Genomic DNA, 15,078 nt, shown 5'->3' with positions numbered 1-15,078 from the left:
CTTTGTCCCCAAATAAGAATTGGTAGAAACACCAGCAACAAACACCCTCAACCAAACAAGAAGCCACAAGTTAAAAAGTAATAAATTTGTATTCATTAAAACAAACAAACCAAAAAAACCCCACATGGCAAAGACAAAAGACAGAGGGAAATGCAACTCATCACAAAGGCTAATTTATTAATATTAAAGAACTCCTACCAAGCAATAAGAAAAAGACCAAGAATCCATGAGAGAAAAGGGCAAATTTTAAGAACACACAGTTCACCAAAAAATTCAAATGGCTCTCGTAAAAAGAAAACTATAAAGTGAAACACCAAAATTCCTTTCATCATTTATCAATGAGAATTTTTTTTTAAGTTTAATAAGATCATGTAATGGCCAAGATGTGGGGAAAATGGCAATCACATACCATAATAAGGGGAAAGTGAATTAATCCAGTTCCCCTCCACATCGACCTTTCCCTGGGGCTGCTTGAGTATCTTCGTGGCATGGTGGATGGCGTCTAGAAAGGCAGCAACTTAAGAGACCAAAGAGTAAGCTTCAGTGTTGTAATAGGGAAGAACCTTTGTATTCTATTACAAAGGGATGTTACCTATAGGCTTAAATTATACATAATGGCCCATCTCTGGGAACCCTGCTTCCCAGGTGAAGAGCACGAAGCTAAACTATTATACCTCTTTTTTTAGCTCGCAGGAAACCTCCTGACCAGTCCCACCTGTGAATGGCTGCAGGAAGGAAGAAATTAACACATCCCCTCAAGAATCTGGCCAGAACCAAGAAATATTGATATTTGCAACAACTTACTGCCTTTTTTACTTTACCTCCTCACCTCCCACTCTTTGTTCTATAAAAAAAACTAGCATCCAAACCTGGGCAAGATGGTTCTTTGGGACCTAGTCCACCATCTTCTCGGTCTGCTGGCTTTCTGAATAAAGTCGCTATTCCTTGACCCAACAACTCATCTCTTGATATTTTGGCCTGCCATGCAGCGAGCAGTACGAGCTTGGACTCGGTAACACAAGAAATCAGCCAGGGGAATAACTACCCCGCCCTCCCTTTCCCCACTCTCCACCCTTCCAGGTCTCCACCTTCACAGTGAAGAGCAATGTTACTGTCAGAACCCACTGAAGCCAGAGGGCAAGGGTGCCTGTTGCAGTCCACATAGGTCGGCCTTTGTGGGCAGAGAACATGGTGAAATAGCATGGAGAGTGGTCCTGGGGAGGGACAAACAGAAGCCATCAGCTTAGCATTTGATCCAAATCCAAACTCCCTTCCTGATAAACAAACAGTGAATAAAATAGGAATTTGCACTACTTCCCCAATGTGATAGAAAAGCATATAAATTCACACTTCAATCACCAGGCATTGTGCTAAGGGCTTTCAGGTATTAACTCATTTAACCCTCTCACCATCCCTATGAGGAAGATATCATTATCCCTTTTTTCAGCCGTCATGCGCTGCTCAGATCTCCCTTTTTGAGAACCTGTCATGGGGATACAATAAATTGACCACCTCCAGCTGCTGCACCTTCAAACCTGCTTCAGGGTTCACACCAAAGCCACGTTGTCCGTGGGCTGCTCCCAACTAATACCTGAAAGGATCCTGATGGATGGGAGGACCAGAGCCAGGTCATTTCTGCCCAATGCAGGACCCCTCTGAGAGGCACTCTTTGCCCTGGGGCACCCCATTGGCCTTACAGAGACTTTCTCAGCACTGCGCTGAGAGCTCCTTTTCCCATTTATCCACACATCTGAGTCTGTTTTGGTGTCTGCTTTTCAGAGAACCTGAGTTACGATGCGATTTTTCAGATGAGGAAACCGAGACAGGGAGGCACAGAGGGATTAAATGACTTGCCCAAGGTCACGCAGCTCCTAAGAGATTAAAAATCTGACAATCTCACTCCAGAATCAGTACTCTTAAGCATTCTGCTACGAGAGACAGAGAAAGAGAAAGAGAGAGAGAAACAGAAGAGAAGCAAAACATCTGAAAGGATCCTTATCATCATGATTTTGTAATCTCTCTAGCCCATTCGAATTAGGATTTTCTGCTACTTTGATCCATTTTTCCAAAGGCTAAAAACAAAAACACCTGTAGAACACCCTTCTTTTTAATTCCCAAATACGCCCTGAAGATGGCAGTGTTTCACCACTCTAAACCCACAAACCAAAATGTTTCTAGAACCAAGGGTAGTAACCAGTGAGGCAGTACTTTGTTTTGTAACCTGCAGATACTGATTGTAGAGTACACAATGGTTAACTAATCCAGAAAGGAATTTCTTTTTCTTTCAGCATATGTATCAACTAACCAGAGGACCCAAACCCAAAATAACAACAAAGTAAAAGCAAGAAATGGGAATGCTCTCTACAGTCATCAGTATGAGAGACGTTAATTCACATTTGTTTTGGTAACAGGTGGTCCCCATGGACATGGGGTGACTAAACAGAAACTGGGATCCTAGTATGGTGTCAAACAGCCTGGTTACAATGTATGAGAAGCATCTACATTTCAGGCTCATTTCTTTGTTCACAGCCCAGATAACAGAGCAAAAACAGTTAATGATTGCAGTGAACTGTCTGTTGGCGCTGGCCAGCAGAATCATCTTTTCATCTCTTTGTGGCTTCAAGCTCTTGTTAAAATGCCTCCCCTGATGACTAACTAAAATGCCTCGCCTGATGACCATCCTCTGAAACCCATCATCACCAATTAGACATTTAAGTCAATTAGCGCTTGATTTCTTTCATCCTCCCATTAAGAACCATAAATCGATCTTCTAGAATCCAACTACAAAATGATTCACTCAGAACAAGGGAAATTTCTTAAACATGATAGCCATGACATTTGTGAAAATCATGATCACTTGCCCAACAGTCACTGTTTCTGTGGTCATCTTATTTAAAAATGCAACCCCTCAGCCCCCCTGTAACGGACTGAATGTGTCCCCCCAGAATTCATATGTTGAAGCCCTAACCCCCAGTGTGGCTGTATTTGGAGATGGTGCTTCTAAGGAAGTAATTAAAGTTAAATGAAGTCAGCAGGGGCCAAATCCAGTAGGATTTGTTTCCTTATAAGAGGAGACACCGGATAGCTCACTCTCTTTCCCACTGAAAGGCCATGTGAGGATGCAACAAGAAAGCAGCCGTCTGCAAGCCAGAAAGAAAGCTCTCCCCAGGATCTGAATCAGCCAGCATCTGGATCTGGGACCTTCAGCCTCCAACACTGTGAGAAAAAAGATTTCTGTGGTTTAAACCACCCAGTCTGTGGTATTTTGTTAAGGCAGCCCTAGGAAACTAATACACTCCATACCCACTTTCTCTGTATTTTCCTCCTAGAACAGATCACTTCTAACATACTGTATATAACTTTCTTATTTCTGTTTTCATAGTCAGAAATGTACAACCTGAGATGCCTACAATTGAAAAGAAAAAAAAAGCTGAAAACAAATGAGACCAATATCCAGCTTAAGAAATTATAAGCAGAACAACACAATAAACAAGTAGAATGAGGGCAATAATAAAGACGACAAAGCAAAAAATTTAAAACAAAGATACAGGGAGGGATAAATTAGGAGTTTGGGATTAACATATACACACCACTATATATAAAATAGGTAGACAACAAGGACCTACTGTATAGCACAGTGGACTATATATATATATATATATATTTTTTTTTTTTTTTTTTTTTTTTTTTTTTGCGGTTCGCGGACCTCTCACTGTTGTGGCCTCTCCCGTTGTGGAGCACAGGCTCCAGACGTGCAGGCTCAGCGGCCATGGCTCACAGGCCCAGCCGCTCCGCGGCATATGGGATCTTCCTGGACCGGGGCACGAACCCGTGTCCCCTGCATCGGCAGGCGGACTCTCAACCACTGCGCCACCAGGGAAGCCCCTCAATATTTTTTAATAACCTATAAAGGGGTGGGGGTGGGTGAAATGAGTGAAGGGGGTCACAAGGTACAGACTTATAGCTATAAAATAAATAATTCCTGGGGATGTAATGTACAGCATGGTGATACAGTTAATGATACTCTTGTATATTTGAACATTGCTAAGACAGGAGATCTTAAAAGTCCTCATCACAAGAAAAAGAAATGTAACTATGTATGGTGACAGATGTTAACTAAATTTATCGTGGTGATAATTTCATAGTATATATAAATATTGAACCATTATGTTGTGCATCTGAAACTAACATAATGTTGTATGTCAGTTATACATCAATTTAAAAGAAAATGAGGATTCACATTTAAAAACAAAGACTGGCACATGAGGATGCCTTCTGCCAGGGGCATCTTGACAATATCACCGCTGGTGATGAATATTAGCTAACACTTAGCAAGGACCCTCTATGCCCCATACACAAAATAACTCTTAATCTACAAGGTATCTCGAATCGGGTAACTCTGCTATTGTATTAGTTTTCTACTTTTTTTCTCATGAAAAATTTTTAAAATTTTTATTGAAATAGAGTTGATTTACAATGTTGTGTCAGTTTCAGGTGTACAGCAAAGTAATTCAGATAGATAGATAATAGATAGATAGATTCTTTTTAGACTCTCTTTCACTATAGGTTATTAGAAGATATTGAGTATATTTCCCTGTGCTATACAGTAGGTCCTTGTTGGTTATCTATTTTATACAGAATAGTGTGTATCTATGTATACACACTAGGAGTTAATCCCAAACTCCTAATTTGTATTAGTTTTCTATTGCTGTGTAACAAATTTAACAACTTGAAACAACACACACATTTATTGTTACACAATTTCTGTGGACCAGGCAGGAGTCTGGGCACCCCTTAGCTAGGTCTCATTGTCTCTCAAAACTGCAATCAAGGTGTCCACCAGGCTGCACCCTCATACGGAGGCTCGACTGGGGAAGAATAGGCTCCCAAGTGCATTCAGACTGTTGGTAGAGTTCATTACCTCCAGGTCTGGGGACAGATGACACCAGCTTTGTACCAGCTATTCGTTGCAGGCCACTCTAAGGTCCTGGGGCTGCCACAGTTCCTTACAAGTAGTCCTTTTCATAGCCTTTTCAAGGCCACCAGTAAAATCTCTCTCTCCAACTTGCTAAGATTGGACTCATACAATGTTCCATAAACATGAGAGAGACATCTCATTATTTTTCCCACAGTTAATTAGTCATATATCCTGCCCATCCTCAGTGGGAGGAGATTATACAAACTGTGGATACCAGAAAGTGGGAATTATTGATCAGAGGTCACCTTAAAGTGTGTCCATCACAGCTATAATCCCCAACGTGACAGGACACAGAAAAGGGGTGTCCTGGTGATGCTCCTTCAACTCTCTGAGGCTGGGGTCCCCCATCTGTGGAACACAGGGTTGTCCTGAGCATTCCACCATGAGCGGTTCATGCAATGACACCACACACCATGGTACTCGTTCCCTGAGGCTTGAAAGTGTGTATTTATCAATGATAAAAATGTTCTTAAGGCCTTTTCAGTCTTACACAATTTAATCTCACAACAACCCTACAGTGGAGGTTCTATGATGACCTCCTTTTAAAACATGAGGAAACTGGGGCTGAGAGAGGTATAATGAGTTGTCTAAGATCACCTGGTGAAAAAACCAGGCAATTCACAGATTTCTGAGTTTAAAGACTTGTGGTGAACCAGTTCATACCCCTGTGATACCCTTAACCATGGGAACCCTTCCTTTCCCTTCCTCTACGGGTTACTGTTCAGCATTCTGTAATTTCCAGGACCTCCAGGGAGGGGCTATGTCAGAAATCTCACAAGGGTATCTCTTTGTCTCTCCCAATGCTGGAATGCCACGTTTACCCATAGGTGTATCAAACAGCCTAGTGTGAGACAGAGTAACTTGCTCTGTGACCTTTGGGAGTTCACTCTCTCTCTCTGTTTCAATTCCTGAATCTGCCAATGAGAAGCAGCTCCTTGAGGTCCCAACATCTCTGGTTGTGGTAGACTGGGTTCTCTGAGAAAAAGACTCTGAGACCTTTCAGCCTGCCATCATCTGACAGATGGGTGAACCAACTCAAATCATTCACCCAGCCAAGCCATCAGCTGACCCAAGAGATCACACACGGCAGCCTGGACTAAAAGAACTGCTTGGCTGGCTCATGGAGTAGTGAGAAATAATCACTGTTGCTTGTTTTAAGTCACTGAGTATTGGAGTATTTGTTACACAGCAATAAACAGAGGTTTACATGGAGGAGGTTTGTCTGGGATAACTTGGGATCAACATAAGTAAGGGAAGTAAGTCTGAATGAGGGAAAGATTAAACTTCAAAGCAGCTGCAACCAGCACCTTACCTGATCCCCTGCGGAGCATTAAAATGGTGGTGATTCAGCACAGTTGTCCCACATTGTACTAGTTTACCAGAGCTGCTGTAACAAAGCTCCACAGACCGGGGGACTTCACAGACATTTATTCTCTCACAGTTCTGGAGGCTGGAAGTCCGAGATCAAGGTGCCTGCAGGGTTGGTCCCTTCTGAGGGCTGTGAGAGGGAATCTGTTCCTTGCTTCTCTCCTAGCTTGTGACTTTTTGCTGGCAATCTTTAGCATTCCTTGGCTTGCAGACCCATTACCCCAATCTCTGCCTTCATCTTCACATGATGTTCTCCCCATATGCATGTCTGTGTCCAAATTTCCCCCTTTCGTAAGGATGCCACTAATATCAGATTAGGGGCCCAGCCCACTCCAGGTCCACCTCACCTTAACCAAATGAATTACATCTGCAATGTAATTTCCCAATAAGGTCACATTCTTTTTTTAAATTAATTTTTATTGGAGTATAGTTGCTTTACAATGTTGTATTAGTTTCTACTGTACAGCAAAGTGAATCAGCTATACATATACATATACATGTATCCCCTCTTCTTTGGATTTCCTTCCCATTTAGGTCACACAGTGCATTAAGTATAGTTCCCTGTGCTATACAGTAGGTTCCCATCAGTTGTCTATTTTATACATAGTATCAGTAGTGTATATGTGTCAATCCCAATCTCCCAGTTCCTCCCACCTCTTTCCCCCTTGGTATCCATACATTTGTTCTCTACGTCTGTGTCTCTATTTCTGCTTTGCAGATAAGATCATCATTCTGAGGTACTGGAGATTAGGACTTAAACGTATCTTTTTGTGGGGCGGGGGGAGCAATTAAACCCATAACATGCATTTAGGCACAGGGGTCAGGCATTTGTACCCCTGGCCGGTTGTCAGATGTGGCTGCCCCTAGGGAGGGGACATAACCTTGGACCAAGCAGCTCCCTTAAGCTGAGGAAAGTTCTGGCAAAAAGGACTCAGTTGTGAGCCCCCAGCAGACAACCTCCCTGGTAGCTGGAAGAGTGAGCCCCTGGGTTCCAAAGAGATGGCATGGGTGGTACAGCATGGCATCAACTCCTGTGAGTCTCTGATTATAATGAGGACTTCTATTGAAGATTCTGGGTGAGTCACCTTGAGGACCCAATCCCAGGCAGAACAGTCAGCTTCATGGGGCGGGGGGAGGGGTGAAACCATGCCCCAGGGGTTTAGGTCACCAGCAGTCAAGGAGGTTGGAGATCAACAGCTAGAAAACTTGGATCTCATCACATCTCAGAGTCTAGACCACCCGCCAACCCTGTTATCCCTGATAAGAGAGTATCACTTCTCTCTTCTGTTGAGTACTTCAGAGATACCAGAGCTTCCATGTGCTTCCTTTTGCTTGTATACTAAGCTGGTGACAACTGTCTCATCTGTCATGCTGCTCACACTTGAGTCGGAGCCAGGGCCAGAGCCCCAGGGACCCTAATCTGCATTGTCATCACCTGGCCACAAGTTTGAGGAGTCTGCATGGCCCACCTGGGCAAAGAGACCACCCACCCACCTGCATACCTGAGGCTGAAGCATCCTTGAGATTCTTTCCTGAGGAGGAAAGCATTTTCCCTTTTCCACAGGCTTCTATTGCATTTTACAAGCCCAGGGAGGCACAATTCAGGCTACCACCTAGCAGTGGCATCCATTTTTTGGAGGATGGGGAACCTGGAGGGATATGGGGGTGTGGGAAGGACACCCTGGAGGGAGCATGGAGGATAAACGTTACCTCACTTTATCCTCACTATGGCCACATGACGGAAGGTCTCTCATCCTCAATCATAGAAGGGTAAAGTGAGACATGTGGGCAATTGTTGCAGGATTGACTCAGTTCATTCATGCTTCCCCCACCTCCCCGAATGGAAACCCTCGGGCAGTCCTCCCCTCCCCCCGTGCTGACTCTAGGGTCATCTACGTGACCTCCTTTGGGCAACGGGACAGTAGCAAACACTGCACTGACCACTCACCCTGGGGGGCAGGTCCATGTTCCCAGGATGACATTTACAACACCTTAGCATCTAAGTCTCCAGCATGGTGCAATGGAGAAGTGTCTTGGGGGTCCCCTTGTATTCTTGTAGTGAACTGCTTAGTATTTGGATCCTGGGGAGGTCTGGGGTCCTTGAGGTAGCAGTAACTTACCAAATAGTATAGAAATAGTTCCATATTTAAAGCATTGGTTCAGGTCTACAGGTATGTGTCAGTGGATCATCAGCCCTGCTGCTAACAATATTTAACCTCCTGCTTCACTGTTATGAAGAACCTGGAGGTTTGTTCCCTCTCAAAACAGATACCCACAACATCCCGGGAGATTTCCCTTCACCCACCCCCTAGCCACAACCCCACCCAGTTCATAGGTCCTCGCTTGGACACCACACAGAAACAAGAGTCTTCTCAGATAATTTATTCTGAATTTTCATATAAACAGGTAATTATCCCATAGTTTACATGCAGAGCAATTTTGATATTCCAAGAAACAAAACAAAACAAAAGGCAAATTCTGTACATGGTGCCACTTGGCTCTTGTAGGAAAACATTGAAAAAATAAGAATTGATCTCCTGGTGGGTTTTGCGTCTCCGAGTTGGTTTCTGCATATGCCGAGGCACATTTGATCCTGCGTGGCTGACGTTGGATGGGAGGTGTCTGCCGCTCACACGCAGGGCCCGGGACCCCCAGGCCCACAAGGTAGAGAGTAAATAAGCCATTCCTGAATGTGTGTGGGTTGGGGGAGACAGTTCCTTTCTTCTCAAATGGGACCAAGAGCCCCAGATCCCTGGTCTGAGTTTGAACAAGGATTTTTAGGGCCCACATCCAGATTAAAACGTGGCTGGAGGCTGGTTCTGGACCTTGACTGGTATGAGAAGTTGACAGTGAGCTCAAAAAGTCATTGTTTCCCTCTGTTTCTGGGAGACCCCTAAGGAAACATTCACTTCCAGGCGCAGCCTCTGAATGTCCATTGCATTCTCTCATGTCTTTGAAAGAACAAATGCCCATCTGTTCTTTCTATCCAACCTCAACTCTGGTATAAATCAATATTCTGAAGAACATTCCAGAAGATTTTCTGAAGGGACACCATTCTACAGGTATCATTTATATACAATCAGCATGTCCATGTTCCCCACTCCCAACAAAACCATAATTTCTGAATCGCCTACGGTGCCAAGTGGCATCCAAACCTCAAACTTCCACCCACCACAAAGTAGAAAAAGAATGTCGTTTGGGGGACTACAGCACATCCCATCATGTACCCAGATGGCGAGCATGGGTTCCTGCTCACTGACCAATGTTATGACGGCTACAAATAAACACCTCCCAACCCAACAAGCACATTTCATGGCAGACCATCCACTCTGGTTGGAGAGAGTGGAAGATCTGTCCATCAGTTACAGGCAGTCTCCAATGGTCTCGGCGTTGTTGGTGCAGATCTTTGCACCAATTCCCACATCTTCTTTCAGTTGTGCTCAACGTCTATCCAGAGAACCAGCAGCATTTCTTGCTTCTTACTAGCTTAAAAGGACAGAAAATCACCCAGAACAGCTCCCAGAATACAAACATTTCCAGACGTGTGTTTGACATCACTGGTCCAGAGAGAAACAACTATGTGGGTTTTGCCACATAAATAAAAAGGGGTTTTAAAATACTGAGACACCTTTCAAAACAAACAACAAAAAGTGTCATCCAAAGCTGGCTTTGTTGCTTTTTTTGTAACCCATCGCTACAATCCTCCAGGACATCCATCTGTAGGACTAAAGTTCTGTTGTGACAGAGTCAACATTATCTGATGCAAAAGGAGGCTGTGACCCAAGCCTGCTTCCTCTTTCACTGCAGCAGCAGAGACAGCTAAATGAAGTTAGGGAACTCCAGTTTACAAAGGGCGGGCCCAGCACTCTACAGTACCTCTGCAGGGAAAGTGGAAGAAAGGAGACTCTGCAGGGGTGGTGCCTATAGGTATGGGAAGGGCAGCGAGGTTTGGTGAGTATGACACCACTGCTGCTGGCCCTGCCCAGACTTACACACGGGTTATCAAAGTGCCCCAAGGTCAAACAGTATCAGCTTGAGGTCAACTGAACCAAAATACAGGGGGTCCAAGGTTTTGTTGCTAAAAGATGTGTTCAGCATCTTGGTGGGTTTGGGGTTGAGATTTCTCAGCATGCTCCCTTCCCACTCAGAAAATAAAAAGAGACTCTGCATTGGGTGTTTGTGTGTGAGGTGCCCATGACAGTGATTTTTTCCACCCCCAACCCCCCAAAAAAGCATCTCAATCTGAAAGGAGTGGAAATAAACCATGGAGAGCCCAGGGCACCTAGGTGCTCACACCAGGGGGATGCCATGGGACAATGGGGATGCTGGCTCTGTACCAAAGCCTGTCTTTGCCCCAACAGGGGAACTTCCCTCACCAAAGAAGGGTAACTCAGGACTGGATGCCCCCATACATCAGATACATCGTGATGGCCTGAAACTTGGTTCATTTCAAGGGCCACGGTATCAATGGATGGAGGATCAAAAAAAAAAAAAAAAAAAGGAAGATTAAATTCAGAGGAGCATATTATCAGCCAGAAAAAGAATCTATGCTCACATGAAAGCCATACTTCAGCCCAACTCCCTCCCTCAAAATTCTTACTGGTCCCTGGCATTCAGAATCAGCTGATACAAATTTTCCCTGATTCAGATCGGATCCAGGAAGAATTCTGAAGTCTCAAAGATGTCCATTATTGAATCACATCCTAACAATACACTGAGGTAGATTGTGCTGGGAAAAAAAAAAATCATTACCCCACATTCATCTGTTTATTTTTCTTTGAAAAAAAATTTACATGCACTCCATTTCTAATGAAAGTGATTTTTTACAGTGATTTTTATATATTAAAATAAATAATTTTCCCCTAATATAAGAAAACCTTTCTGAATTAGAAAAATGTGAAAATTGCTGCTAGTGTAGTATACGGCCACTACAAATTTACTACGAAAAGAACAAAATACCTAGATCTACGTGTTTTGTCTTTTTAATTTACGTACAGACCCTCTTTTATGTACAAAATAAATTTGGCGAAAATAATTTCTGTGCTCCTTGTACCCAATCACTGAGGCTCCCCAGAAATATTTTGACATGCTGTCATTTCTCAAATCATATAAATAAGATAGCCAGAGGCAACTAGGATGTGTGTCTACCTGTGTTCTTCATCAAGAATTGAGAAGGTTCGGAGGTCACCATGGCATCTCTATCCTGTTCTTAAGCCCACAACTCTTAAGAGGAGAAGAGAAGAAGGAAGCAATCAAAAACTTGTGAGAAAATGCACTCAAGGGATAACCCATGGGTGATGATTTGGATGAACCAAAGTGATGAGTTCACCGTGTTCTTTATTTGAGCAGCTGTAGTTCTTTCCCCAAAGGGAAGCAACTGTGGCATCACGCTCCTTCGCAAGCTCTTGGTAGTGTGAAGGTCCTTAGCGGTTTCTCCTCCGGACTGTACTCTCTTAGGGACTGCAAGATCGTGAAGTACCTGAGAATTCAGCTCAGGCCCCACACCTGGCCCAGCTGAGGTCACTGGGCGCAAAGCAGCTTCTGGGAAGTCAGCTCTGAGGACAGACGGATGCCCTGAGGGCGGAGGGGACCAACAGGCACGTCTTCATATGGCTAGTGTTCTCAAAGTCCACCTGTGCTGTCCCACTTTGGGATGTGATTGTGCTGTGTTTGCACAATCCTTGTAGGACGTGCGCACACAGCTGAGGAAGCTCCAGAGGTACGTACAGGGAACCAGAAGATCCAAGGGCCACAAGTGTGTTCAAAGGCAGGGCTCAGCTTACCAGAAACCAAACTATCCATCATACACCATCACCCACATGCTCAGCGTGGCCTGATCACGACGTCCAGAAGGGTTAGCAGCTAACGTGGCTTTAGTCCCAGAAAAATGGATGCCTTGAAGACCAAGGAGAGAGGCCATTGGTGCCTGGGTCCCCCTCCCCACACACAGGCAGACAAACCCCCATGCCCTACCCGCCCCCCGGGAAATGGTCAATAACTTATGAGGCTGATGCTGGAGATTTTTTTTTTAAATTAAATATGTTACAAATATATTCTCAAAACTCTTCATCATCTCAGTTCTTCTTCTTCTTTTTTTTTTTTTTTTAATGTCCTGGCTTTGTTTGGTCTTGAAAAGATCCATTATCACTCCAAACAACTCCCATGGCTCCCGGAAAACATTTTTCACCAAAGTTAAGGGAGAGAAGACTCCTGAGGCTGAACTCGGGACTGAAGGAGACTCTTGAGGGCACAGTGTCCCAGTAGATAAGAAGGAAGGGAGGTGGAGGGAGCAGATCAGGGGCTCACACACTCCAGAAGGGCAGAACCCTCCTGGGCTGATCCCCAAAGCGGCCACTCAGCACGCATGATTTGCACACACACACACACACACACACACGAGTACACACGTGAGCCACACCCCAGGACTGCAACACTATATCCAAAATACAAAAGCAGCAGCTATTGGTCAATTTGAGGAACTGATTCTGTGAAGGAAAAAAAAAACATCCTTCTGGATGAAAAAAACTTTCCTGAAGCCCACTCTGCAAAGTTTGGAATTCTACTAGGACAGGATTTTGATTTTTGTTTTTTTCTTTCTTTCTAACTTTTGTTCCACAAACAAGATTTATGTTTTACACTGTAGCTCAGACACCAGCAAAAAAAAAAAAAAAAAAAAACTTTGTAAAAACAGGTGCTTTCTTTCAATCTGCTAGGAAAAAAAAAAAAAAAAAAGTAACACCCGGGCTTGAAACCTCGGTGGTCCAAAAGGACAGCAGCCGTGGAAACCCCTTTCCCATCTAGGTTCACAGTTAAGTTCTCAGATGACCAGTCAAATTGGCAATCAAACCAATGTGTTTGAAGTCAGAAGAGGAACAGAAATGGATAGTCATGATCTCTGAGCTCCATTTGACACTGTGGCTGAGTCGTGTGAAAATCCTGAGTTTTCTGAAGGCCTTCAAACCAGAGGAAAGCGAAGACAGGAACCATTCCCCCGAGCAGGGGCCGTTAGGAAGGATTAGACCGGGGCAGAGTCAGAATGCGTCCGTTTTTCTTGCCCCCGTTCATGTGGGTGTAGGGGATGTGTTCCTGATAGTTTCTCTTTAGCCCCAGTGCGGACCCTCCATCCCGGCCCCCGGCCTCCTCCCTCTGCACATGTGAGGACCGGTCCAGGGGGACACTCTCCATGTCCTCAAATTCCATCTCCAGCTCCTCGCTCTCGGGCACCTTGTTCTCCTCGCTGTGGAAGAAGGAAACTTCGGGAAAACTGGGGTGCAGCTCGTCCTTGAGCAGGTCGACAATTTCCAGGAAGGTCGGCCGCATCTTGGGGTTGAACTGCCAACACATGCGCATCAGGTCGGTGCTGCAGGACAGAGGGCACGTGGAGGGTGAGGCGCGCGCCGCCCCGCCAATCGGCCCCCTCCCCACCCCTCGCCGGTGGCCCACACCCACGGGGACAAGTGCCGACACCGGAAAGGCGACAGTCAAGCAGAAACAGCGATTCTAGGGGCGCTGAAAGGTGGTTTTATAAAGAGCGTCAAGGGGGCTGTCTCCCCAAACCAGATCCAGAAGGGCCTCTCCTGATGTTGCTATATGCTGAAGACCATGGTTCACCGTTTTTTTTCTTTTAACTTTTTAATTTGTATTATTTATGTATTTTTATGTTTTTGGCCGCGCCACCCGGCTTGCGGGATCTTTGTTCCCCGACCGGGAATTGAACCCATGCCGCCTGCAGTGGAAGCGTGGAGTCCTAACCACTGGACCGCCAGGGAAGTCCCCATCGTTTTTTAAAATATTGAAGTATGGTTGATTTACAATGATGTGTTAGTTTCAGGTGTACAGCAAAGTGATTCCGTTATATATATATATATATATATATATGTATATATATACACACACACATATATATATTCTTTTATATATAAAAGAATATATATATTCTTTTTAAGATTATTTTCCCTTATAGATTATTACAAAATATTGAGTATAGTTCCCTGTGCTATACAGTAGGTCCTTGTTGTTTATCTATTTTATATATGGTAGTGTGTGTCTATTAATCCCAACCTCCTAATTTATCCCTCCTCCCCCTTTCCCCTTTGGTAACTGTAAGTTTGTTTTCTATGTCTGTGGGTCTATTTTCTGTCGGTTCCTCCCTCTATATGTACATCCCTGCACCTGATGAGGGCAGCTGGGTGGACCGACCCTAGAGGGCTCGTTCTGAGTGGCTGTCCTGCAGGCCCAGCCCCCGCTCTCTGGAGGGTGCGGGGTGGCGGGCGGGTGGAGACTATGACTTTACCTAGGACAGGCCCAGCGGGCTTGGGATTTCCATTTTACCTTGTCCTTTCCCCACTGTAACTTCTTCTAGGGCAGGGGTTGGCAAACTTCAGCCCTGGACCAAATATGGCCCCGAATGTTTTTGTAAATAAAGTTTTATTGGCACGCAGCCACACCCATCCAATTATGCATCACCCACGGCTGCTTCCAGCTACAAGGCAGAGAGCCACCCAGCCCACAAAGCTGAATATATTTACACTATGGCCCTTTAGAGAAAAAGTTTGCAGGCCCCCACCCTAGGGTCTACATGTAATTTCCCTGGTCCTGGAACTACACCTAGCTGCTAATTGGCTTGGCAAGGAAAGGCCCTTCATGAGGAGATGTTTAAAAATATTTTACTGAGAGTTTCTAAGTAACTCTGCTTCATATTTTTTTTTTTTTTTGCATATGATGTTTCTTCA

At 44.6% G+C, this 15,078-nt stretch overlaps 1 protein-coding gene across 6 annotated transcripts in view; it reads right to left on the bottom strand.

Annotated features, from left to right (window-relative positions):
- Positions 1-8,715: 8,715 nt before the first annotated feature.
- INSR (insulin receptor) overlaps positions 8,716-15,078 on the bottom strand; it is a 129,884-nt gene continuing 123,521 nt past the window's right edge. For all 6 annotated transcript variants that reach the window (XM_060145384.1, XM_060145385.1, XM_060145386.1 and 3 more), the window contains one exon: positions 8,716-13,706. In XM_060145384.1, the coding sequence (XP_060001367.1) occupies positions 13,352-13,706 (355 nt within the window). In that variant the 3' untranslated portion in view covers positions 8,716-13,351. The remainder of the gene's footprint in view (positions 13,707-15,078) is intronic.

Source organism: Lagenorhynchus albirostris, chromosome 3 (assembly GCF_949774975.1).
Source record: "Lagenorhynchus albirostris chromosome 3, mLagAlb1.1, whole genome shotgun sequence".
In the NCBI taxonomy this organism is placed as follows: Eukaryota; Metazoa; Chordata; class Mammalia; order Artiodactyla; family Delphinidae; genus Lagenorhynchus; species Lagenorhynchus albirostris.
The sequence above is the reverse complement of the archived record's forward strand: the minus strand, read 5'-3'. Positions and strand labels throughout refer to the sequence as shown.